The 27,161-nt window shown below is 42.3% G+C and overlaps 1 protein-coding gene across 1 annotated transcript in view; it reads left to right on the forward strand.

Moving 5' to 3' along the window:
* The window catches only part of snd1 (staphylococcal nuclease and tudor domain containing 1), a 132,756-nt gene that overhangs the window by 84,662 nt on the left and 20,933 nt on the right, over window positions 1–27,161 (forward strand). Inside the window, exons 17-18 of the mRNA XM_077500097.1 lie at window positions 759–947; window positions 24,839–24,980. Of these exons, the coding sequence (XP_077356223.1) occupies window positions 759–947; window positions 24,839–24,980 (331 nt within the window). The remainder of the gene's footprint in view (window positions 1–758; window positions 948–24,838; window positions 24,981–27,161) is intronic.

Below are 27,161 nucleotides of genomic sequence, written 5' to 3' on the forward strand. Positions count from 1 at the left end.
ATATTTATAAGTAGATAAGGTTTGAATACGCCTTTAAATTCCTTGATGTATTGAGTTGATCAGAAAAGGTGACGATTCCTGGATGAAATGGCTTCGCTGTCTAGTTTGATGCCTCAGATTATGACTGCGTTAAATAAAAGCTTCTTTTTTTTTTCTTCTTCTTTTAAACACTTGAGCGGCGGACGAACCCGAGCAGTTTACAAACTTAATTCTCTGCAGATTTCCCCCGTGGCCGAGGCATTAACCGGCAGTGCTCCTAATCGCTAGACTCGGCCTCCTATCTTTCCGGTGCACCTGCCCTCTCGCTTTCTTGCTGACGGGGAGGGGGGGTGGGGGGGAATAAGAGTCTTTTTCTTTTTCTTTTTTCTTCTTTTTTTGTTTTTTTTTTCTTTTTTTTTGTGCTGTTTCCACCCATTCTCCCTTGAGTGGTCGAAAGCAAATGAATAGATAATTAGTCTGAATAGGCACAAATTTTCTTATGAGTTGCAAGTGGCTAATTGTGGAGGAGTTGTGTTGCGCAAAAAACGCATATGCCACAATAATTCAATGCTGCTCATTGGCTGTGTGTTGACCCACAAATGGAAGCAGATGTTCCAGACAAAAGGTTCATTTTGGTGATGACAAAGCACAGTGGGAAAATCCATGTTAGGGAATCAATGGAAAGCTGCAGTGAAGAACACTGCCAACTTCTCCGAGATAGCATCTGCACATCAGTTGTTGTAATGACACCACAAAACTTTCGCCCTGTCGGGTTTCAGGTGGAGGTGGAAGTGGAGAGCATGGACAAGGCGGGCAACTTCATCGGCTGGCTGCACATCGAAGGCGTCAACCTGTCGGTGGCGCTGGTGGAGAACGCACTGTCCAAGGTCCACTTCACAGCTGAGCGAAGCAACTACTACAAAACGCTGGTGTCGGCCGAGGAGGCGTGCCGGCAGAGGAAGGAGAAGGTGGGTGCTTTTTCCGTTCCGGAGTTCTTTTCTTTACAAGAATGCCACAGGAGTCATGAAAGCTTTTTCAACGCTTACTTATTCCTAAAGTGCGCACACACAAGAAACCCAGACAGGCCCATCACACGTTGGACCCTTTTCAAACTGCTCGGCTTTGTGTATGAGTAAAGGTACTGATGCGGAATGGGGGTTAAGGTCGACCTGCCTATTTTCCGGGTTCCAGCGCAGTAGAAGGCGTTTATAACTGAAAGCCGCAACCAGAGTGTTAAGTTTTACACTGGAGATTTACCTCACCTGTTTTTTTTCTTTGCTTGCACTGCGGTATTCTGCAACGGCTCTGGGGAACGCACTCGGGCTGCACGATATCGGAAAAATGTGATATGCGCTAGATATAGTTGTTGAATATTGCGATACTGATATTATTGCAAGAAATATTTTTATCATCAAATGAAAGAAGAACATTTTTTCAAAAGTCAAAATAAGCAAACTCAATGTATTATTAATTACCGGTAATTGAAATGACCATAGAAAATGTTCAACTATTGGATGGTGATGCACATTTATGTTTGCGTCTGGCTGGTCAAATTCAGATAAAAGCAAACAATTCCATATGAAACTTATAGCATGTCTTTGCGATTTGCATGTTGCATGGGCCAATATCGCGATATCGCTATTTTTGCGATATATTGCCCAGGCCTAGAACGCACACCACGGACTTGGCAATGTGCTGTTTGGATGACTTCTGCCTGAGAGACACGGGCGAGTCCCAATACGCTTCTGACGCTGCTCTTTAATGTCAGTCTTTTTTTGTCAGGGCGGTTTGCTTTGGTTTGGATCATTTTACTCCAGTGGAAGCATCAAGTTCACTGTCAGACTTTGCAAAACTATTTTAACATGGTCCTTCTCGGGACTTCCTTTCTGCTCTTTGAACTTATCCCCAGTCACCCCCCCCCCCCCCCCCCCCCCCCCAAAAAAAAAAAAAAAAAAACAATTCTGCCACATCCAGCCACTGCCACCTTTAATCTGTGCGCCGCAGGAAGGCTAGTCTGTGACACCTCCGATGACAACACCCGAGCGCCCTCCACCTCGGTCGACTTGAGCCGGATTGACTTTTGCCAGCAGCTTTTGTGACTTGAGCTAACCTGAGAGCAGCGAGCCAGACAGACGGTGATCTTGTTTGATGTCGCGCCGGCCGAGCCCGGCCCGGCTTGTTTGTTTTGTACGCAGTGGTGGATGTGTTGTGTTCATGCATAGTTTGCAACTTGTAGGCAGCTGAGATCTGTGTGCTCTAATTAACCCGTAGAGACCTCCCAGAGTGAAAAGAAAAAGCTGAGATCTTTGCTTTTATTTCCTTGTTTCAAGTCCATGGCTCTTCTTAGTCTTAGGTGTAACAGCTCACATGGTTTCCTGTCTGCCTTCCTCTTTATCACATCGGCTCTTTAGTTGTGTCCCTGCGGCTGTGGTAACAGAGGACATGCTGTGTCAGGCTTCTCTGCGAGAAAACTAGCTTGTCCTTATGAAATGCAGAGACAGATGCATTAATGAAAACTTTGCCGTCCAGCAGGGAATTAGCATGACGCCAACAAGGGGGATCGGGGCTCACTGCAGTTGCATCCGGAACCCTAAACTGCTTAGTTTGGTTGAGTCAAAGATGTTTTCCTACAATTAGACCAGTGGGACAACGTAATTGTGCTCCAAATGAAGCCTTCCAAAGAGGAGAGCTCAGCATATTTGTATTTCTTGGGTGTCAGCTCAAAATTTATTTGGGATAGTGGTCACTACTAAGCTCTTCACCACCAACACAAGATTTAAGTAGAGTGCCACTGCCTTTGTTTGTGGGTAAGGCTGCGGACTTAATACAATGACTCAGCCTTGGCAGCAATGAGTTTTTTTTTTTTTTTTATATATATATAGTAAGTATACAGTATCTTGTTGATGTGACTGCAGATGTGAAGAAAAAATAATCAGCAGCGTTGTATGTAACCAAAAAAAAACAAAAAAAAAACGGCTCATGAACCAAAATGACAAAAATGGGGAGCTTAGCTGTACCTCAGGTGATGTTTGTGAAGTAACTTCTACGCTCAGTAATACTGTACAAAGTTCACTTAGTTTAATGGCAGCTTTAACTTCTTCTCAAAGCTATTTGATACTGTAGTGTTGTGTCAATATAACGGCGTCCGTTGGCTGGAAAGCGAAAGCAATCTAATTAAAGCAAAGCGGCCACAGGAAGGAAACTGGCTGGTAATTGGAGTGCCCTAATTATGAATAGGTGAATCAACAATAGGGCCCCCCTTCAATAATAACCTGAATGGGCTTTCTGTTGAGCAAGGGCTTTTTCTGCTGTAATTACCCAACCTTGAAGGAGATGAACACAGTCCATTGGGCCAAAGGAGAACTTGGATGAGAGAGGAGAGCTGAGAAATAGGAAGAAAAGGGAGCAAATGAGGATATGACAGGCCGCGTTGAAGATATTTCATGTTACAGGACGCTCATTTTTTCATCACTATGCCCCCAAACCCCCCCCTTCCAAACCACCCACCCCACCCCCGTCCTCCCATCCCTCCTCACACTGCTTCTTTTCATCTATTGAATGTTCTCACATTTATGCACACTTTTTATTTCTGTCCCCCTCCAACTAATCCATTCCTATTAACTGGATTAATGCTTGGTGCTGTGCCCCTTTTGGTGTTTGGAGGCTCCTGGGGTATTGTGGTCAGTGTATTTCCTCATCTTTTCAGGAATCATAAACCTTGGATCCCATGTGCTGAAGCCTCTCCCTATACTTGAGGCATCTATCAATAGCCGCTGTCAACGCACTTGAAGCAGCCCGATTTTGACATTGAATATGGTGACACACATCCTCGGAAGCAATCCTGGGTAGCAAACCTGGCTGCCGGGACATGAAAGATGATAATCCAACACCTGCTTGGCCAATTTGGTCATAGAAGTCCAGAACTCTCGAGTCTTGTTCGTAAATGTTTGATGGTCAAACTGTTGTTACAAAGTTGGAAGTATGGCTGGGTGATAATGGTTACTAATTGAATCACTTCACAGTACGGGCATATATATAATGATACCAACGTTACTTGGAAAAATGAGAATGGAAGTATTTCTGAATCCTTCGTATATAGGAATTTAAAAAATAGATTTTTAATGTATCTTTGAGAGCATTTATTGTACAGAGCTCAAAACTCAAAATTAAAACTGATATAAATGTTTCATATAATCTTTTACTGTATACCTTAAATGCTTCTACTAGCTGATGCCTGCAGCAATATACTGATTCATTTCCAGTTTAAAAAAAAACACTTACTGGGTATCTGAAATTTATACCGCACACATGTAGTTGGATTTTCTGCAATTTAGCAATACCCATCCGTCTGTGATAGGTGCTCATTTGGGGGAATGATTTGGAAGGAGTTTGCCAAAGTTCAAAGCTCTTGTGTTAACGGCAAGTATAACTGAGCAGTTGCAATTTTTGGCCTCCATGTAGGGTCAAGTCTTGCCGGCTACGCTCTCATCTACGATATAAAGTTCGCTTACCGCATTGTCATGCTGTCAAAAGCAATAACGACCGTCACATCACACACCTGGCTTAGCAGCAATCCGGATAATTGGGCCTTTGACTGGACCTAATAGGCTTGCGCGTCCCTTTTGAGTTTTGTTTAGCCTCACCACACTACAGTATCACTCACTGGGATGCTGGTTGGCTTGGTGCTTTACCTGGCGTTCGACAATGATTTGCCTTTGTGATTGTGGCGTGCAGAAGATAAACCATCCATGGAGAATCTCATACAAGTCGACTTGTTTGGTTTACACGGATGACAGTCTCTTTTCTATTAACATCACGCTTGCTGCTTCTTTACGCCCCGGGGCCACAGAAATGCTTTCAGGGTTGCAATCTTTTCCTCTGTCCCGCTCGACTCTTCTTTTTTGTTATAGTGGAAGGAATAATAACACTGGCATTCTCCGGTCAGTCACGCACAAATGAAGGGGATTTACATCTGACTTGCTTGAGCTATGTTATTGTTAGGCCTGCAGAGATTAGCACCAAGCATGAAGTAAAATTGTAACAATGTTTGAAAGTTTTAGCCCCTGCAGCCTGGTTCACTTGGCATCAAATCTGGCAGGTATGTCTATCATGAGGAAACCCGCAAAAATGGTTTCATGGAAGCATGCTATCAAAATATGCCTCTGCCATTTTGCCACCTGCGTAGTTCCACCAGTTCAGCTTTTCCCATACTTTTCAAGCAGTGCACCCCTTTCAACTCTGCAACCATTAGGAACAATGTAATATAGTAGATCACCATTACACATTTAATTATGTGTTTCTATTTTATCCAGTTTTGCATTGAGAGTCTATATATTTTTATGGAAGTGAATAATTCATGATGGGTTAAATCCGTCATTAAGCTATGTGAATGGTAACACAGTCACTCGGTGAACGTTTGACCTCGTAAGACGAAGGTTGCAGGCTCTTTGCGTGGCCGAGGGAGAGGACAGCGGGATCGTGACAAGGGGACATCATTGCCCGCAGGGTGATCACAATGAGTGAGGTGACCCACGTTAGACCTCTCAGTAAAAAGACGCAGTGTGGAGGGCTCTGAAAATCGCCGCATGCATTGTATCTTTGCATTTACGCAGTGTGTATTTACAGTGCCATAGCATCTCTTGCGTGTGTGTCATGTCTTGACAAAATGAGCCACTGACCACACAAAAGCAAAAAGCTAACAGAAGTTTTTTCATATGGATTACGTAATATGAGTTCCAGCGCGTACACCCCACTCGAGCTGTCTCTTTCCTGCTTACTCAAAACTACTCGGAGCATGTGCGGACGCTCTCTTGGGGGACCGGCACTCTCATGTGGACAGCACGCCGAACCCTCGCTGCCCCAAGGCAGGAAGACAGAGAAGCAGATCAGCGGGATGCAGTAATGTGTGTGCCACAGATTCTTCTCCACATATTTATAATCTTTTTTTTTTTTCCCCCCACGTCACCAAGTCTGTTGGCTCTCTTTCTTTTTTCTTTTTTTTTTTCCCCTCAACAACCCCACCCCGCTATTGCGTGCTCACGTGGCACTCACCTGCCAAGCGCCGTCCAGGAGCGGTTGCCGTGATCAAGAGGGAATACGACCCACGGGGAGGAACGCAGGATGAGGCAACACCCTTTTACCTTGTGCTCAGCTGAATTATGCATGCGCACAAGTTGCAGAATTACACGCTGACTTGGACTGTGCCATCTGCAAAACGCTCCCAGCCACAAAGAGAAGCATTCCCAGGAACACACGGAAGGCGCCGTGTTTCCAAACACTCCATATGCAGATGACTTGACTTGACTTGACTTAGGACCATTGTAATACCGCTGTCTCCTTTGCGTCATATGCATCACGTCTGTGTCCTTGGCCTTTGTGCTGGCTTCTTGGCAGAGGTCGTTGGGGGCAGATTTGCATCCGCCTATGGTTCATTAGTGCAGAAATGCCTCAGGCTCTTATCACACCCGCTGCACTGGGGATGCAGAAGAATGAGAGAGGTGAAATAGGCCGAGAACATGATGCTGCATGACACGCACTGTTGCATTATGGCCGATAAAGACATGCCGAACCTCGCCACCCTCTGCATTGGTACCTTTGCCTTGTCTCTTGGGTCTTACCCCAATTTCCTCCCATGTCTTTCCATAAAGGTGAGTGTGAAGGACATGCATCGACGGAAATCAGGTTCACTGAAGATTTGTTTTTCCTGAGAGACTTCCCCCTCCACTCAGTTTTCCTGCTCTGACCACTGCCCACACCGCTGACTCTCATGTTGACACCTTGACTTGAATCCGTCTGGTCTGACTGCAATGCCAAGGTATTAAAAAAGGTAGAAAATTGATTCTAACACTAGTTGTTCCTGTTTGCATAGGCGTTGCTGGCAAAATTTATAACCGCACAAGCCTTTGAACCAAATCTGGTAACAGGAGGCCCCCTAGTTGCAAACTGAACTTTCATAGAGATAAAGTATGAAGAAACGCTGACTGATATCAATAAATGTCGTAAATATTTGTAAAAAGCTGTATTGGTTTATATTCTTACCTGTGCACGAAACCCTACTGTATGGTACGGTAGTTCCCCTTTCTGCCGCATTCCACTAAGGATTTTGCGCTCATGCACATGTAGGGAGGAGGTGGCGGGGGAAATAATTGGGGGAGGTGTACGCGTGAAGTCTGTTAGCTAACCAGCTTGTCGGAGCTCATGTGTTCATATCTTGGGGAACGGCATTAAGCGTGCAATTTACAGCAAGAAATCATCTAACGAGCGTTTATTTTGGTGATTTCAGGATGTAGCTCCTGACTTATTATACCATTGTGAAGCCAACCTCCTCTCATAGTAAAAGTTGGTATATGAATATGAGGCAAGAGAAGCGTTGATTCTACTGATGATCAAATATGTATAATAAAATCTAATTAGAATATCAATGAGCAGCCTATAAATGCTTACTACTTGTCACTGGTCCCAATCCATTATAATTATTATTATTATTATTATTATTATTATTATTATTATTATTATTATTATTTTAATTAATTTATTTATTTATTTGTTTACTTCTTTCTGTAAGGACTTTTATTGAGCGTTTTTATCAAGTGGGCCTTTGTTGGAGGTGAAAGTCCACACACTTGATTAGTGGAAACCTCATGTCCATTTTGAGAGTTGATTTGAGGATGTGTTGGAATATTGGCATTTCGGCATCGACTCATCGGGACTGCAGTTGTCTTCTCTAATCGTTCTTGTTTAACGTGGAGGAGTAGTGAAAGAGCAATTTGAGCAGCAGGTTTGTTCTCCAGACAAGTTGGACATTTACACAGACTGACAGTTTTTTAGTGTGCCTGTTAGCAGTTATAGTTAACTCTATTCTCTGTGAGCAAGTGTGTGTGTGTGTGTGGGGGGGGGGCTTTCTCGTCCGAATAGAATGTTAAGCATTTCCTTCTGGGCGGTTCCAGTTTCAAAATGCTCTCAAGGCTGGTGATCATCCTCAAACGTCGGCCTAATTATTGAGCTCATTAGTTGTCGACCTTGTTGGAATGCTACGTAGCTCATCGTCCACTTTCCAGGTAGGCTCTTCGGGGCAGCAAAGGCTTGCTAGCACCTCATCAGTCGTCTTTATTACTTTCTCGCAGTCGATCGTCCAACTCTCCCACAATGCACCTAATTTTTCTGCCTTCTCTCCCACAGTAATCATTTTCCCTGTGACTCCACATTATCGAGAAATTTTAGTTTGACTCTTAAATTTGCCGTTTCACACTACACCCTTCGTATTTAGCATTCCCGCCATTCACCTCACATGCTCTCAAATGTGAGGCGAATGCAATGTGCATCGATTCGTTGGGGTCCTCTTGAAATTGCTCATTCTCTTCACTGTTTAGGGCTTTCCCATGCTAAGACAGGAGTGAACTTGAACCCCATAAATTGACTTGGTGCCTAGTGGAGGTGTTAAAATCAAGTCCTCAAAGCCCATTTTGCTTGGCTACATTGCGTTTTGGTAGTTGTTGGTCACAGGTAGAAACAGAATAGAAACACAAGAAGTTTGAAGAAGCCATGAATTAAAAGACACACTTCCTGCCATGTTGCTAACGTGAACTTAGTCTTGTGAATTTGTCTGCTACAAGCCACATGTACTAGACAGATGGTCAACGCTTAATTGTGGAAAATTTTCAAGTTTGACGACCCACTATAAAACATGAAATACTAATGCAACTCCACAAGCTAGACAATTTTTGTGTCTACTGTCTTGTCTGTGCCTCTTTGGTTTTGGGATAAGCAGTCAAGTCGCTCAAGTGAATTAAACCCTAATTGGGAGAAGTGCCCGCCCCACGCTGTCGTTTTGCTGAGCCCAAATCAAGACGTCCGCAGAGTATTAATCAGCGTTGGATTTGTTTTTGTTTTTTTCACCCTGCAACCAACTGCTTCGTTAATGCTTGCGGCCGTGAGACAAAAACCTCAAGGATCGTCATGTGGTGACCTCGTTAAAATATGAGCGCTTCGCATGAGTCAAATCCCCTGATGGAAAATGGATGGGTGCTTATTCGAGGGCTTGTCAAATTTACAGTGCAGGGCAGTAAGGAAACAATATGTGTGATTGATTGGAAGCCTGAAGGACGTTTTTCTAATGTGTGAACGTCATTGCGAACCTTCAAGCAACAATTCCCATAGAAGATTTGTGTTGGAAGGACTTTATTTTCCCCCCTCAAATGTCCTTTCATATTTAGGTCAGTCTACTTTCACTTTGTTCCAGCTCTTGGGCTGGATGGACTGCTAAAAAACACTAAGTCTCCAGAAAGAGAACTCTTTGCTCTAGTGTGTGTTTTGGTGCATTTTGCACAGTCTCTCTTCTTCTCGCCCTCGCGCCTTGGGGAGTGACCGTTACATAAACCGACCTTCATCATCTCTGCCGTTCCAAAAGTCCTACTCGTATTCTACCAATCTGCCTGTTCTTATATTTCCTGTTTTGGGCGGTTTTCATCTAATATGGCCACTCCTCATGACCCTTACTCAAATCAAACACTAGATTAGTGTGTGTAGACCACTGGCATGAAAAGCACTTAGGGAAAAAAAGCCCAGAACTGGCCAGTTTCCGGCAATGGAGTCTTTGTTCCCCATTTCCGTTGGCATCCGAGCTGTGTGGCCCCCAAACTGCATTCTGGCTTTACATAGATGTTAATTGGTTGGCCGAGTGGCTGCGCCAAATCTTTGCAATTCTCACACAGACAATATCACTCCAGATTAGGGAAGCAATTCTGGGTTCTGAACATCTAATGCGGTATCATTTTCTAACCAATTCCACCCCCAGTGTCATGCACTTTCCTAGGCCTCGCCAGATCGGTATTAACCTCTAGGCCTCTGTCCCGCATGCCTGCCGTTCCACTAATCCCACCCTCATCTTCTACCTTCCCTTGTTTTTGCCTCCCATTTTTCCACAGAAGGTGTGATCAGAAAGAAAAATGATCAGGAGTCCTCCTTGGGAAAAAGGGGGTGGGGGGGAAGTGAGTGCGCGCGAGCCAGATAACGGCACCCTGGAAAGGCAGTTGTCATGGCAACACCGCGGCAACTTGGGAGCACAAGTGCCCTGTTAATTAAAAAGTTGATTTATGACCCTTAAATTGCATACTTACACGTAGTGGCATTGAGGTAGTCTCTTTCTTAATCACTTGGATCCAGAAGATAGCGCTCTCTCTCTCGGACTATGGATCCGCTTGAGGCCCGTGGCTCAATCTTCTCCAGGTGGACACATTTGCTTAGGGACCAAATCGCATTCGGCTTGGCATCCGTTTGATAAGGCAGACATGGGTAGACAAAAAGAAGTCATCTGGTGGCTCACCAGTGTAAACTGAGAATCGAGCCGAGCAAATGGTTGTGGTAATCAAGAACAAATTTCCTTTTTTGTGTGTATGTGAAAGATGAAACCAAAAATAGCAAAAGAAGAAATGAAGTGCAGCATGACATACAGATCTAAATAAGATAATCCTTGAATAAATTAAATGTGACATCAAAGCTCAATATATGTTTCGTGAACTATCCGATATTACAGCACCAATAACCCTTTAACAAAGTCCTGAAAACTAACACGTTTCAGTCTGCATCTGAAATCTTCAATGACGTTCACATTCTTAAAAGTAGATGAGCAAAAACCATAGGAACATACTTTTACATAGTGTCTGTGACTCCCTGAAGTTAAAAATTTCAAAATCAAGCCTTAAAAAATTACGTTTGTTTAACTACATTCCTATATTTTCTTGGACAAATTTGAGATATTTTGTGTTATGAGGACTGGAATGGACAGCATCATCAGTGGTCATTCAGTTGTGCTGGAGGTATGCATCTTCTCATTTTAGACCTTTTATTCAGAAATTATAAATGCTCGGATTGTCCATCTTGAATGAGCATCACATCCATCCATCCATCCATCCATCCATCCATCCATCCATCCATTTCCTTTGAGAATTCAAACTCAAAGGAAATGTGTTGCTCATGTTTCAATTCTCAAGCTATGTTCATGCTATAGGAGGATCCTTTGTTGACATTTTTTAGCGGTGGCTGTGTGGCAGAAAACATGGCGGACTGTATAGAAACACCATATACGAAGAAAGTTAGCGGGCGAAATCGTTGCTATTTAAGCATTTTAATGGCCGAAGGACGGATGAGGTTAACGGACAAGCTTAATGTATGTATTGGCGACAAAACTGAAACTATTGAAAGCCCGTATGAGATGTGGGATGATGACAAAAATTTGCTCCCGACTCCCGTCTGTTTCCTGGCCACACGTTCTTTGGGGACATTTACTCTAATTTAACACAAAAAACGGTGCAAAGCTTCATTGAAGTGTTCTTTGTGGCGCCGAAGGGAAGGAGGGTCCATCGCATTACATTTAAGTTTGGGGAAGTACGTCACTCCAACCCCCTGAAACGCTCAACAATCAATAGTTCCATGGGGGGATTATGTCAACAAGCCACTGCAACAAGGACCACATTTATTTACTTTTGAAAACGCAGTGACTTTAGTGTGTGAGAATGTCAATGGCATCTGGTCTCTAGTTTTAACAACTGAATATCAGAGCTTGCACAATTCTTTTCAAATCCAGTCTTGGAGAAACATACAGTCATGTTACGTGGCAGCATACTAGCATTTTTAGCACCTTTAATGCAGCTGTCAGGATAGGACTTAAAACTATAGCTACTGCGTACATAGGCAGATGCAGAATACAATATTTATTCGGAGAGGATGAACAATATGTGGACACTCAAGTATAAAACTAGGCACAAAATCTATATATTTTGTCTCATTTATCAGGATCCATAACACAATTCTGATACTTGTTGCCTTCTGATGCTCCATTTGTAACGCTGGATGTCTTCTTTAGCCTTCAGGTTTAGCAATCCAAGATCACATTTCAAGACGAGAAACAAGTAAGGGTGGTTGTCGATCGTGCTTTGTAACACCTGAATAAGACCACAAAACAAGTCAAGACAGTGGATTTTATAAGCACAAACTCAATTTATTGTTTTTTTTTTTAAATCCTCTCCAAATAACAAATATAGTCACAACTGCTTACCAGCAATAAAGTGAGCCTCACAAACCCGTCAGCATCAGGCGTAACGCAGGTTTTGAGCGTCAAGTTATACCCTCCTGGCTCAAAGCCATTTCCTTCCCCTTTCGCGGTTCCTTTCGGTGGGAATGCGAGTTTAAAAAAAACAACAAACAAAAAAAAAACCTTTATATCAGGCCCCCGACATGCTGTACAATTGATGGCACAACAAGAATTAACCATCTGCTTCTTTTAATCCTCATCCAAATGTGCGAACCCATCGAACGCCATGCAAAACATGCTGTTTCTTGCCACACAAGTCTCCCATGATGCAACGCGTGAACATAAACAAAACGTCACATGGGATCGTTCTATTAAGAACAGCGGAGTAAAACCTGGATAAACTTTTTAATTAATTGGGTTTCTGAACTGAAGGCCCGAGTTCTCTTTAAAAATGACACAGTTGTTAAATCTGTCATCAAAAGGCCACAACCAACCAAGTCCCACTTGGCATAAGGCTCCATATGCCGGTGCACTCGCCTCCGGGGTTTGTGAGCCTGGTTTTGCATACCAGTCTTGTTGTTTGTGTGGCGCCCTTGAGGACAGCGTCACAGGTGTTAAGTTTGTGTGGGCCCGTTGCCCCAATTACATATGCAGCAACATGTCCTGTTTCCATGGTAACGCCATGCCCTCTTTTGGCATACGCTCACATTCCAGCAGTCAGGTGCCGCTAAGAATAGCCGCTCACACTCCCAAAAGCCCCCCAACACGCCAAAGTAGATCATTTTGCGCCAATTTAGAAAGTGTAGCAAGTTGTGATCACCCCAAGTCGTCTCAGAGCCTTCAATTTGTTGTGTGGATTGAGATTCTTGTATGCAGGAGGCAGGGCCTGCTGGTGCTGGTGGTGGTGGTGGTGGTGGTGGTGGGGGTCATATTAACCGTGTAAGCTGCGATTTGATGGTGAGAACATCTGCTGGCCGTGATATGAATGTGAGGGGAGCAAGCATCTTTCCTTTTCTGCAACCACTTTTCTCCGGCTCCCCTTACAACATATGCCCGCCTCGTCATCCATCCGCCAACCCTGTGCGGCTTTAATGCATAATTTATCTGTTAAGTAACAGCAACCGGGTGGTACTTTATCCCAACAAGGCCTTCTAGAAGTGAACTCCAATAGCCACATTTCCGCCAGCAAGGAGATTGGTGAGGCACGCTAGCTCATTCCACTTATGCTCAACCGTCAAACCATGCTGTGGTAAGTAAACTGACCCTGGGAAGTCACAGGATGCAATGTGTTTTTGCGCCCTGCTTAACAACATGCACTGGCAATGCGCCCCTTTCATTTTTACAGCTCGTCAAGTAGCACCATTGTGCGGCCGTTGTGTTTTGTCACCGTGTTCGGCCTTGCAGGCTTGTAACTGCTTGTGTTAACATCTGACCCCATTGTGCCCAACTCGCATGCGTGTATGTTTTATTTTATGTATGAATACAAGCTGGGCGAAGAAGCTTGCCCAAGTTCCTATAAATCACTTTTTCTTTGGCCAACCAATGGGAGCCAACTCCAACCTCGCTGGAGTTGCAGCGACAAGGTGAGGCATTGGGGTTAATGTTCTATCAACAACATGCTTAACCTTGCAGGCCGCCTTTTTTTACACATGGATGCTCACATTTCCTCTGAACCTCCTATTTTTAGTCTAGGAATCATAGTTTCCCACTTTATTTTTCTGACTAGGGGGTCCCCAAAATTGCGTGTGATTATGAAAGTGCATAGTCATGACAAATAGTCAGACACTGCTTTCCAGCTTCAACAAAATAGCCTGGACAACTGTTAGCCACAGCTGCTACATCGGTAGCATGACTTTTTCATAATGGATTGTTAATGTGATGCTAAAATGTGAAAGGATTGAAGGGTTTTTTGTCTTTTTTTTCTTTTTTTTTAACGTACAATTAGCTAAAAATTTAAAAGTGGTGATAAACGTACCTGATGAGTAAAAATGCTGCTAATTCCGCACCGCTTCTGCATCCTCTCAGCTGTCTGAAGTCCCTTAACTCTGCATATTTGCTATTTGTTGGCAAACAAGGGATGAGTATTTTCCTATGAGTGCAGGCAAATGATTGACAGATTTTCAGTCACCCCTTCTGTCTGTGATTAGTTGGTGCTTAGTTTAAAAGTAAATTTGATGGACGAGATGAGGCCGGAGAGGGCTGATTTTTCTTCACAGATCGTTTTGTCTCACGCACTACTGTCAGGTTATACTGACAAAAATTGTTTCTCTCCCCACTCCAAATTGTGAACTGATCCCAACAAAAAATGACCTTACACATAGGCGGCATCCCATCTCTTTTTACAGCTCTGATATTAAATTCCCTGGTCGACTCGGTCCCTTGGTTTTGTGTTGTCACTTGTACAGAACAGCAAGGCAGCAGTGTGAAAGAGGCTCTTCTTACTTTATATACCAATCAAATTCGTTTTATCTGCCTCCTTGCTGTATTTTACAGAACCTAATCATCCAAAAAAAAAAGGCAACGAGTGGACAAGGAAGAGACTGAAAGAAAGAGAAGTGTCCTCCAGTGAATTAATGAACCATTCTCTCCACAGAGGATTCATTAGGGATATAATAGGGTTTAAATTGATTTACAAAGGGCACTCTTATGAATAACATGCTCTTATTGATTTCAATTGTTCTCAAAGCGTGATTGGCTAATGAATTTACAATGGCGAGCGTGAGTTCCAACGCATTGTGCAGACTACGAGTCTGCCGCGATGCATTCAAAATCGTAAGACGCGCCATCACGTCTGATTAAAATGGGCGCGCGATGTTCTTTTTGGAGGAACAATCTCTATTTTGATTGTATGGTTACCGTAATCAGAACAGGAAATTCAAGGCGTTCCATTTGCAAGGTGAACTCGAAGCTCCAGTTGGCCTTTCTTTGATGGATCAACACAGACTTAGTTTGTGCACAAATTACATCACATGTACTTTGGGTTGAAGGATCTTTGTCTTCTTTTTTTTTTTAACTTTGGATTTGTCTCAGCAGACCATGCACATACACAGTCATTGAAGTGAGACACACACCTTTTAATCTGTGTTCAAAGCAGCCTCCACCTTCCTCCGTCTGGCACTCGCTCACCCATCTGTGGCGGTGTTTTTGCCGCACCTGTGCTCGCCTTTCAAGACGGCCTCTCACCATCAAACGGCAAATTTGCACTTGGACCCACTTGTTGTTGACTCGCGTCTCTGCTGAGTTGCTTCTTTTTAGCAACTATGTGGCTCAATGGAGTCTCCAAGACCAAACACAATTAGTATTAATAAAGACCAAGCAAACATTCTTAACAGTAAGAAGTTAAAAATGCTAAAATACTGTACCATAACTTTGATTACAAACAACATTCAAATGTTGGGCTGCTTACATTTGACAAATGTTGCCTTTTTCATATGATTTCATGCCAAATTGTGGTTTGCATGGCAACTCAGCCAAGGAACCATAATAAAATATATTTTGCAACCTGTCCAAGATTGCAGTTCGAATGGCAAATCATATCATAGCATCGTCGCAATAATAAAATACTTGGCAGACAGTACTAGTTGGTAAATTCTTAGTTTAAATGGTTTTATTGTCTTGACATTTGGGAGCGTGTGCTTTTGTCACGTGATGTTCAAGACAGCAGTTACAATACAGATTAATTGCATTTTGAGTGACTCGATACTAGCGCGATGAACTGACTGAACTAAAATTATTAGTCCTGAGAACTTTCCTTTTCAAAATTTTATCACAGAATATTGATATTGACATTCACTCTCCTATCTGTAGTTTTCCCATTTAAGATGCGTCATCACTTAACTCATTCACTGCCATTGACGGAAAAAGACGATGCAAATGATGCATTTTTTGCTGGTCTGGCAATTAATGTGTTTTAAGAGGCCTTTCCATGAATTAGTAAGAAAAAGATAGTGCTCGTTCACCTTTGAGGTTGTCATAATAACTTTACACTTTGTACCAATAAATAAATTGGTTTATCTGCTGGCATTGATGACATCCCTGCTATTGAAAAGTGTTAAGTCTGGCGTCGTTGGTGTGAGATTATTGCATCCTTGGCGGTAGAGAGATGATTAAGCCGAAAAGAACGCCCCCCGCTTTGCTGTCAGAATCGCTGCGCCGGACGTCAAAACAAAAGTTATGTTTTTAGGTCGGGCTCTCGGTGAGAGGAACTACAATTCCCATCGCGAGATGCTGTGACTATCGCGTGACCGGTAGCGAGACTGGGAAAATCTAACATGGCGGCGCTCTGTTGCTAAAATAGAATTAGCTTTATATTTCTAATTAAACCCGAATTTAATGATTAGATAAATTCGATTTTTTTCTTTTCTAAGAAAGATCGGAAATATTATCCAGTGTGGACGACCTCGAACGTTTTATTGACGATCATTTTTATAGCTGCGCGATGGATGAGCCGGCGGCTAGTCGGGATAATCCTTCGAAAAAAAAAAGGAAAAATGACTCGTCAACAGACACGGACGATTTAGCAACCGCCGACGTATCGGTGAGTATGCTGGATTCCATAAATAAAAAACTTGACGTCCTCTGTCTTATCCGCGAGGACGTCAAAGAATTAAAGGCAAGTTTGGAATTCGTTAGCCAACAGGTAAGCGATCTCCAATGCGATAACTCCGAGCTACGCTCCTCTCTCGTCGCTGTCACAGCCGAGTTGGAGACGATTAAAAAGGAAAATAAAATGCTAAAGGAAACGGTCTTAGATGTTCAATCCCGTAGTATGCGGGAAAATCTAATATTCTCAGGTATATCCGAAAATTCTCCAGATAATCCAGAGGGTGAGATAAAAAAATTCATGACATCATCGCTAAAGATCCCACAGGAGACGGTAAATAATATCTCTTTTCACCGTGTACACCGGCTCGGAGCTCGTAAGGGCAATAAGCCCCGTCCTATTATTGCTAAGTTCGAACATTTTAAACATAAAGAATTGGTAAAAAGTAAAGGACGGGAGCTCAAAGGGACATCTTTCGGGATGAATGATCAATTCCCAAGAGAGATAAACGAGCGGCGAAAAGTACTGTTTCCTATCATGAAACAAAATAGACAGGAGGGTAAACGGACTTCGATGGTCGTTGATAAATTATATATCGACGGCCAGCTATTCCGAAACCCAACCTCGACCCCTTGGCTGTTCTAACTGACAATTGGTAGAGCCGAGCATTGTGTGATTATTTGACGTAGGTATATGTATATGTATGTGTATGTATATGTGTATATATGTATATATATGTATATGTATATGTATGTATATGTATGGATAATGGGTTACGAAATAGAATATGAATTTATATTATGCATAGGCTATATAGTAATAATAATAATAATAATAATAATAATAATATAGAAATATATTCTTAAAAAAAATAAATTAATAATAATAATAATAATCTCGCTTAGGTCACCATTTACTGGTGTATTGTTATGTTGAATCCCCCACAGATTTCCTTCACACTCACTTCCCCCCACGTTTCTTCACTATTATACTTATCTACTTGCTATCTCTCTCTTTATATAAATTATATAAATTGCCTAATTACTCTTTTGCTATCCTACAATATGTTAATATTAATAAGCAGCTTATATAGATGTATACATAAGACTGAGTCTATATTGCTTGTATGCAGAAATTAGTTCTGGTCTCCTGGAATGTGTGTGGCGCTCGCTCCCAGGCAAAAAGAATAAAAATTTTAGACCATCTCTCAAAATTTAAGGCAGATATTTGTCTCCTACAAGAAACCCACTTACAAAAATCAGAAGAAAAATTATTTATAGATAAAAATTTTAGTCAAGTTTACTCTGCCTCCTATAATAGTAGACAAAGAGGTGTCTCTATACTTATACATAAGAATTTATTCTTTACTCTAAATAATATAGTAACAGATTTAGAGGGCCGATATATTATTATCCAGGTAACTATATTTAATAAAGTATATACAATTGGTAATTTATATGCCCCAAATAATGATGACCCTGATTTTTTCCATGAATTTTTCTCTCGGTTACTCGATTTAGCAACAAATTCTACTATTATTATTGGAGGTGATTTTAACACGGTCTTGAACCCGTTAATAGATCGTTCTAATAATACGATATATACAAGGCGATTACGATCCGCTAAAGTAATAGATGAATATATGGAGGATTTTGGCCTCAGCGATGGCTGGAGACTTCAAAACCCAACTAAGAAGGAATTTACTTTCTTCTCTGCTGTGCACCGATCATTCTCAAGAATTGATTTTTTCCTTACAAATAATTCTATTGTTGATAAAACTGCTATAAAAATACATTCTATAATTATAAGTGATCATGCACCAGTCTCCCTCACTCTACAAATTGACTCTACCTTTAAACCTCCCCCGATATGGCGTTTTAACATCTCATTACTGAAAGACGTAGAGTTTGATAAAATTATTAGAAGGGAGTGGGCAGATTTTTTGGAAATAAATGACTCTCCAAATATATCTCCATCTCTTCTCTGGGAAGCAGGGAAAGCGGTAATTAGAGGGAAAATTATATCATATTCAACTTATAAAAAGAAACAGGATCAAAAATTAGAAAAATACCTGGAAGATAAAATTAAACAACTAACGGATGAATATGTATTAAACCCAAATAATCAAATATGGATAGAACTACAGAATATAAAAATACAGTTAGATAACATGTTATCTAAAAAGACAGAGTTTATAATACAACAGTTGAGATATAATAATTTTGAACATAATAATAAATCAGGTAAATTCCTGGCAAATCAACTTCAACGGAATCGGGAAAAATCTCTTATAACGGCTATTAAAGATATAAATGGTGAATGCACACAATCACCAGAAGAAATTAACCATATTTTTTATAACTATTATCGAAATCTATACACAGAAATTAATAGACCTAACCCTGAATATATTGAGGAATTCCTAAACAGCTTAAATATACCTCAGTTATCTATTGAACATAAAGATATTCTCGATACCCCGCTTACTATAGATGAGTTGTATCGTGCTTTAGACAGTATGCCTAATGGCAGAGCACCTGGTCCAGACGGCTTTCCGGCTATATTTTTTAAACATTTCTGGTTAATGTTTGCTCCATTATTTCTAAGAGTAGTAACTGAAATTAAAAGTAAAGGTGATATACGTCAAGATATGAATATAGCAGCAATTAAACTTTTATTAAAGCCAGAAAAAGACCCTACCCTCCCGTCAAGTTACCGACCGATATCACTAATTAATACCGATATTAAAATTATCGCTAAGGCCTTGGCATCTCGATTAGAGACGGTAATCTCGACAATTATTCATAGTGATCAAACAGGTTTTATTAAAGGTCGTCATTCTACTAATAATATTAGGAGACTCTTTAACTTGATTAGTATGTCACAGCGGTATGATAAAAAGGCAGTTGTTATTTCGCTGGATGCAGAAAAAGCATTCGATAAAGTTAACTGGTCCTTCCTCTTTGCTGTCTTAAATAAATTCGGCTTCGGGGAGTCATTCATTCAATGGGTCTCAATATTATATGATTCTCCTAAAGCTACAGTTACTACTAATGGGATTACATCACAGAGTTTTACTTTACAAAGGGGAACAAGACAAGGGTGCCCAATTTCTCCTTTATTATTTGCTATATTTATTGAGCCGCTTGCATTAGCTATACGTCAGGATAGACGGATCCAAGGAATCCACTCCGGGACAATAGAACATAAAATTAATCTATATGCCGATGATATATTACTCTATTTAGAAGAACCTGCTATCTCGCTAGGGGAAGCATTTAAATTAATAACTAAATTCTCTCACTTATCAGATTACTCTATTAACTGGACAAAATCAACATTATTACCTATTACAGAAAATTCATGGAATCCTACAAGTCAGGATCCACACTACTCCTTTCCTACAGGTAATTTAAAATACTTAGGTGTTAAAATTTCACCTAAGTTAACTGAATTAACTTCTTTAAATTTTTCACCATTATTGGATAGTATCCGTAGTGACCTGGAGCGCTGGAATAATCTTCCGATCTCTTTAATAGGACGGATAGCTACTATAAAAATGAAAGTTTTACCAAAGATTAATTATTTATTTTCAATGATTCCATTTAAACCTACGTCTAACTGGTTCCAATCGCTGGACTCTGCTATCATAAAATTCTATTGGAATAAAAAAAAAGCCAAAATTAGTCTATCTACTCTTCAGGAAAGTAAATCTAAAGGAGGTTTAGAGGCACTAAACTTTATGTACTATTATCTAGCTAATCAACTACAATATCTTGTGCTATGGACACAACCCAACAGAGATACTAACTGTTGGTTGGAATTGGAGCAGAAGGATTGTAATAATCTTAGACTGTCAGATTTACTCTTTATTACAAAATCAATAAGACGACATAATTGTTTTAAAAACCCAATGATAGCCGCCACCCTGACTGCCTGGTGGAAGGCATTAGAAATTACAAACTCCCAATTGGCGCCCTGTGGGCTCTCTCCCATTTGGCATAACCCCGACTTTCAACTTAATAATCAGTCGTTCCATTTAAGCCTATGGGAGCAGAAAGGAATTACACACCTTCATCATCTTTTCTCAGATAATAAGTTTATATCGTATACAAACTTGGTCCAGAAATATGAAATAAAAAAGGGAAATTTCTTACATTATCTGCAAGTTAAAAATATGGTTAAGAAACAAATCCCAACACTTCAGGATACGCTCCAACTGCCTGTCTTAGCTAAAGATATTATAAAGCTTTCTCCAACAACAATAAAGAAAATATCAAAAATATATAAGTTATTTTTATACACAAATAAAACGTATTTACCGACTTTAAAATGGGAAAAAGACTTGTCTATAGTTCCGGAACCAGACTTTTGGACCCAAATCTGTGAAAATGTATTTAAAATGACCAAACAGACAAATTTGCAACTTATCCAATATAAGATACTTCATAGAACATATATTACACAATATATGATGAAAAAAATGGGACTCTCTGACTCCGACATTTGTCTCCAGTGCTCACAAAACACTGCCGATACTTATCTTCATGCTTTATGGTCATGTACTCCAGTGCTGCATTTCTGGACTAAAATCTTGGAAAAGCTCGCTGATATATTAAACTGTAGGCTTCCTTTATCTCCAAGACTGTGTTTACTAGGTGACTTAACAATAACTGAGCTACCATGTAAACAATCTCAATCTATATTTATAGCCCTTACTATTGCTAAAAAAATAATCCTTGTCAATTGGAAAAATAAACAATCTCTAAATATCGACCACTGGTTAAACTTACTAATAAATTATATCTCAATGGAAAAAATCTCTGCCTTAAATAAAAATCAAGTATCAAGATTTAAACAAATATGGTCTATGTACATAGAATATTTTAATCTCAATTTGGCAACTTAATCCTGCCAAGATTCTGCCTGTTAACGAGAGCCACCACATCGTTACAACTTCTGTTTTCGCTGCTCCTGTATTTGGTATTTTGTATCTGATTGTTTTTATTTTTATATAGTCAGGAACCTAGTTGCTGCTAGTGGGCTCGAGCATACCACACTATACGACACTATACTCAATAACTCCTTAAGATCTATTTCTAGTGGGCACTAAGCATCAACACTTGGTGTTACTGCATGCTAATTAGTCAATTTTCTTGACGCCGTCCCCTGTGGTCGGGCGGGGGTGGTTCAATTTTAATGCACCTCACGTCCAAGGGGAGGGGTGAGTTGGGGCGGGGAGCCATCAGAGGGGATGGACTGCAGTGCCTGGCAGCGCTGTGGTCCCCCCCATTTGTGTCCCTGCCCCACCACTTTGTCCCTCCATTCCCTTTTTTAATGCACCACACATATACATATTCATTTTTTGGGGGGGGATACGGGTGTGTCGGAATAGGGGAAATTTTTTCCCTCTGCTCCGACTCACCTGCTCCCAATTTTAATGCACCACACGCACACACTTATATATACACTGGGTGGGGCCACATTCACGGTGTAGGGTAGAGCTCGCCAGTCGGCGAGCTGGCGGACTCAGTAACAGGGTTAGGTGTCACTTGTACTCTGGCGTGACGACCGGGGCCTCTCCCCACCGGGCTCGGTGTTCTGGTGTTCCGCCTTCTCCCCTGGTGCTTCCTCCTCTGCTTCCCCCCTCCCGCCGCTGTGCAAATCTCGCGCGGCTGGAGGTGGGGTGGGCACATCTTCCCTCTCTGCGCTGCTGCCCGGTGCCGGTTTCCGGGGGGGGGTGGGGGGTTCTCGCGGGGGGCCGGGTTCGCGGGGGGGGGGGTGGCGGCCGTCGGGGGGGGGCGGCTTGTTTGGGGGGGGGGGTGGAGGTATGGGTGGGTGGGGGGTTGGGTGCTGGGGGTCGGGGTGTGTTCGGGGGTTTGGGGGTCGGGGGTGGTGGGGCCTGGGTCGTGGTGGATGGCGGGTTTGGGTGGGGTGCGGGGGGGTCGTGGGGGGATGGGGGCTGGGGACCGGTGGGGCGCTGTGGGGGCCCGCTGGGCCTCGTTCTGCGGCCTTGGGCTCGGGGGTGTGGGCCGGGGCTGGGGCGGGGGTGTTCCGGGTGTCTGGGTCGGCTCGCCGACCGGTGTCCGCTCGGGTGGCTTGGGGGTGGCCTTGGTGCTGCCGCGGCCTGGGGATTCCGGGGGGGGGGGGGGGGGGGGGGGGGTGCTCGCTTTGCTGGACCGCGGTTGACGGCTTCTTTCTTTGGTGGTGGTCCTTATGCATGCCAGATCCGTCGCACCAGCATCTACTGAAACTCAACAGAAGTACCCTCTCCCTCCCACAGCCCCTTGAATCAGTTGGTGCTGGTGTCTGTGGTTCTCACTTTGCTTTATCTACCCTTCCCTCCTTCCTCTCTTTAGTTTTTCCTCTGGTCACTTGAGATCTTAATTTATTAGAAGTATGAGGTTTCTGGGGTTGGCATAAGACTCCGGTTTTGTAACCACGAAGGAGGGGTCTTGTTGGTGCTGGACTTCACTTTGATGGATTGGATGTACTGGCTTCTATTGATCTCACTCTGCCTTATCGATCCTTCCCTCCTTCCTCTCTTTAGTTTTTCCTCTGGGCTCTTGAGATCTCGCTAAATTTGCTGGAATTTAGAGGCTTCCGGGGTTGGCGTAAGACTTTGATTTTGTAATCATGGGGAAGGCAGGAAGTGTTTGGTCGGTGCTGGATGTCACTTTGATTTACCTTTCTTTTCTCTTTATTTCTTTTTTTTTCTGACCTTTTCTCTGGTCTCCTGACCATTTAAATCTCACGACTCTGGCAAGATTCTGAAGTACCTGGTTAAGGCGAAGGGTAATGGGATATTTATAAGGTTTTAGGTGAATGAATGAGTATAAATTTATAAGTATTTGCACGCACGCACACGCACGCACGCAAACGCACGCAAACGCACACACGCAAACGCACGCACGCACGCAAACGCACGCACGCAAACGCACGCACACATACACACACACACAAACAAAAAAAAAAAAAAAAAAAAAAAAAAAAGAAAAGAGCAATGATGACAAGACGTTGAATCGGTAAGACTACCGAATGAACAATTCTGAGCTCTTCAAAAAAAAAAAAACAAAAAAAAAAAAAAAAAAAAAGTTATGTCATTCAGGAGTTGTGAAGGGCAAGCTGAGCGTCGTCCGTTATTAGCGCTTTTGTCACTCTCTCTCTCTTTGGATGCGAGTGTCTCTCGGACGTTGTCCGTCTGTGGCTGCTGGCTGGCTGGAGCATCTGGCTGCAGTTGCAGAGCAGCAGTCACATACCTGCATTCAAGTGGAACAAACTGGATGGTTGGCTGCTCACGGAAGGTCATCAGCCTTGGGCAGTGGGCGTGTATGTGTGTGAGTGCACCACAGTGTTTCTCATGATGCACTCACAATACAATCCAAAGCACATTTTCAACTGAACTGTAAGACACTCTTCATTAAGTGTTAACGTGTATTAAGGAAGAGGTTTGTTTGACTTTTATTTGTATAGTTAGACATATTTTAACATGACATGCATAGGAAGACATCATTTTAACTTGACATGGTTAATTTGAGGGTTAGGTGTGAACGCGCTTCCAAAAAATGATTAGCTTGCTTTCATCCTTTTTCCCCTTCATCTTTTGTGTGTGTTCACATGCTTTATTGCTCTTAAAGATGAGTACACAGCGGCTGCATTCTGTCTTAACAAGCAGCCGCCGCCCCGTTTTCTTTGTACAGTAAACACCACACACACATCAGCTGGCATCTGTGTGGTGTGATACGTGGCCGCCCGCGAAGCACTTCCTCCTAATGAGCATCCTGCCCTCCCGTTTCTCCCTGCAGGAAAGCCAAAAGAGATGTAACCTTGATGTGGGAAGAATTGAACCTGCTTACGCACACACACCTAAGTCCACTCCTCTTTTTCTCTTTACTTTGACGTGCTGTGTCATATGACATCAGTTTTCATGACATGACTTTTATGACGACATTTTAGTATACTTTGTTCATAAGACATTTTAACATGACGTGTTAGCTAGAAATACATAATACATCAATTTTAATGACATGATGTATTGTAAGGCTTTTTTTTTTTTTTTTAATATAACATGCACTCCATTTTGACTCAATCAATCCCACAAAATTGGCACAATTCTTTGGAATCAATGAAGCCATTATTTGATCTATTATAGCCACGTCTACTACTACATGACGGAGAATGTATTCTCCCTCGTCTTTTCATGCCTATTTAATTTCCTGCTATAGCGACTCCACCGTGCCATATGGAGTTGTATGTGATGCGGTTGTGTGTATGTGTATGTGTTGTAGGTGTGGGCCAACTACGAGGAGAAGCCCAAGGAGGAAGTAGTGCATGTGTCGGAGGAGAAGGAGCGCGTGGCCAAATACAAGCCAGTCTACGTGACGGAAATCACCGACATGCTGCACTTGTACACCCAGGACGTCGAGACAGGTCAATGAATGTCCTTGATGTCTTATTTATTGTTTAATTGCAATATCACCTTTTCCTCCTCCATTCCTTTTTATTTGTCTTTAACATCAGGCCAACTTTTTTAACCACAATTTCACAGAGAAACAGACATGCTGCTTGTTGTTATCGCAATGCACTGATGGGAATCCATCACTCCGTCACCTCCTGTCACTTCTGACTGGGAACTAACAATCCCTGCTGCTCCCGCTTGGATGTTCACCCGCACCGGCTGATGTATGTTTTCACATGACTGAATGCACACATAATGCATCTCCTTGTGTGTTGTCGTGCTTGGTACACCCCCACCCCCAACACGTCCTCGCCCTGAGAGCCACTACATAGCACCCCTCCCCGAAGAATTACAGATCCATCGAACAAACATGGTGTGAAAGGCCATTTTAATTTCCAGCAACAGATCACTTTATCCTGGCATACATCGTTTTTAGGCCTTTTTATGTTTGTGAAATTGTACATTTGGAAAATATGTGCCTTGGCACAAAGGCTGCAACAATGTTGTGAGTTTTTACTACTGGGCGTAGGTCCAACTTGGTGGCAAAGTTTGATGATTTGCCATGAAATACGAAGCAGTTATAACTCGGCTTTGCTACAATTCAACCAAATGTGCCATTTATGGAGAAGAGCCATTCATTAAGTTAAGTCCGCCAGTTGTGTGCTTTGCTTCATGGTTGCAAATGACGAGCCCTTAAAACGGACTCCGTCTCAAGCTGAGTATTGCTTGCTCTCTTTTAACAACCCAGTAGCTTGTGAGCACCAACATGCAACGGATCATCTTTTCATTATCTTCCTGTAGGCCCAGACGAGGAGGTGAAAGCCCCAGTAGCACCTCTGGCTAACACGGCTAGTTCAACCCTCCTCTCACCCATCCTTCCCCTCCAGGTGTTAGCACACCGATCAAAATCAGGACCACGTGCAGTGCCTGACATTTCAATTGAAGTGAAGGGCTTACGCCTTTACTTTCACTTGCCGCAGGGCACAAGAAGTTAATGTGACACGCTACGCATAAAAGTGCTAATATCAAACATTGCAACATTTTCAACGATAAAGCTAATTAGGGGTAGCGCGTGCTTGAAATCTGTCGTTATTTTATCAAGGCTCTCTTGAAATTACAAACATTTTTGAAATTCAGCCCCCACAGGCTGATTAACTTGGCTACATGAAATTTGACTGCCAAAAGTCTCCAAAAGCCATGTTCAAAGACACAGGAAGTCGACATTTTGGTTGAAAGCAGACATTTTTTTATGGGTCATTCAAAGACAAGCTCGTCCTCAAGATTTTGTCCAATGGTGTCATTCCCATCAGGGAACTGGATCCTGACCCTTCATCCCTCCTCCTCCTCCGCTCTCAGTTGCTTTCATTTTCGCTGACGCTCGCTTGAAGCAGCATTAAGTCATAGAGAGCCCTTGAAGAGCACTTCAAAGTTTGTTGTCAAATCACAGCAGCCGAGCACTGTGAAGTGTAATTACGTTGCGCTACAGTGACATGTGACAAAGCAGAGTTGAGTTTTTAGATTTTTCTGTTCTGTAGCAAGTCATCAAAATTTGCCGCCATGCTGCACCTACAAGCTACGGTGAAACGTCCATTCTTGTGCAATTTAGCATTGTTAGCATCATTAGTAAACAGTTCAAACTTGGTAGCAATTGGACATAAATCTCCAAGGGATATTTGAAGATTCCCTTAAAATGGCCAAAGTGACCTTAAAACGGACATTTGAAACCACCTGTTTTTTAAGCCAATGCTTCTTGAAAGATTTGCGTGGCTCTATTCATGTCAAAAAAAATTAATAATTCTACAGTCTGCTACTGAAACAAAATGGATGCTTCAATGTCTTGACGATTTTGTGGATCTACTTATGATAGACATGTCTCTACCAAATGTCATGTTGCTCAAAGAAACTGGCTTCAGGGCTGAATTAAAAAAAAAAAATAAATATAGGCTACGCTACAGAGTTACTACAGTTTGCATCCGTGCACACTATTGAACATGCAGTCATGATCAAGAAATTGAAAAGGCCTCACAGTTGTGGGGACCCACCAAATAACCTCAGTGCTTTCAGTTTCCTAGATTGTGAAGCGTCTGGCAGAAAACATTCAGAAAATTATCATTTTATCCCCTCAGCGGGTTGTGCCAGCTCTGCTCTTAAAC

The sequence above is a fragment of the Festucalex cinctus genome, chromosome 16, assembly GCF_051991245.1.
Source record: "Festucalex cinctus isolate MCC-2025b chromosome 16, RoL_Fcin_1.0, whole genome shotgun sequence".
Lineage (NCBI taxonomy): Eukaryota > Metazoa > Chordata > Actinopteri > Syngnathiformes > Syngnathidae > Festucalex > Festucalex cinctus.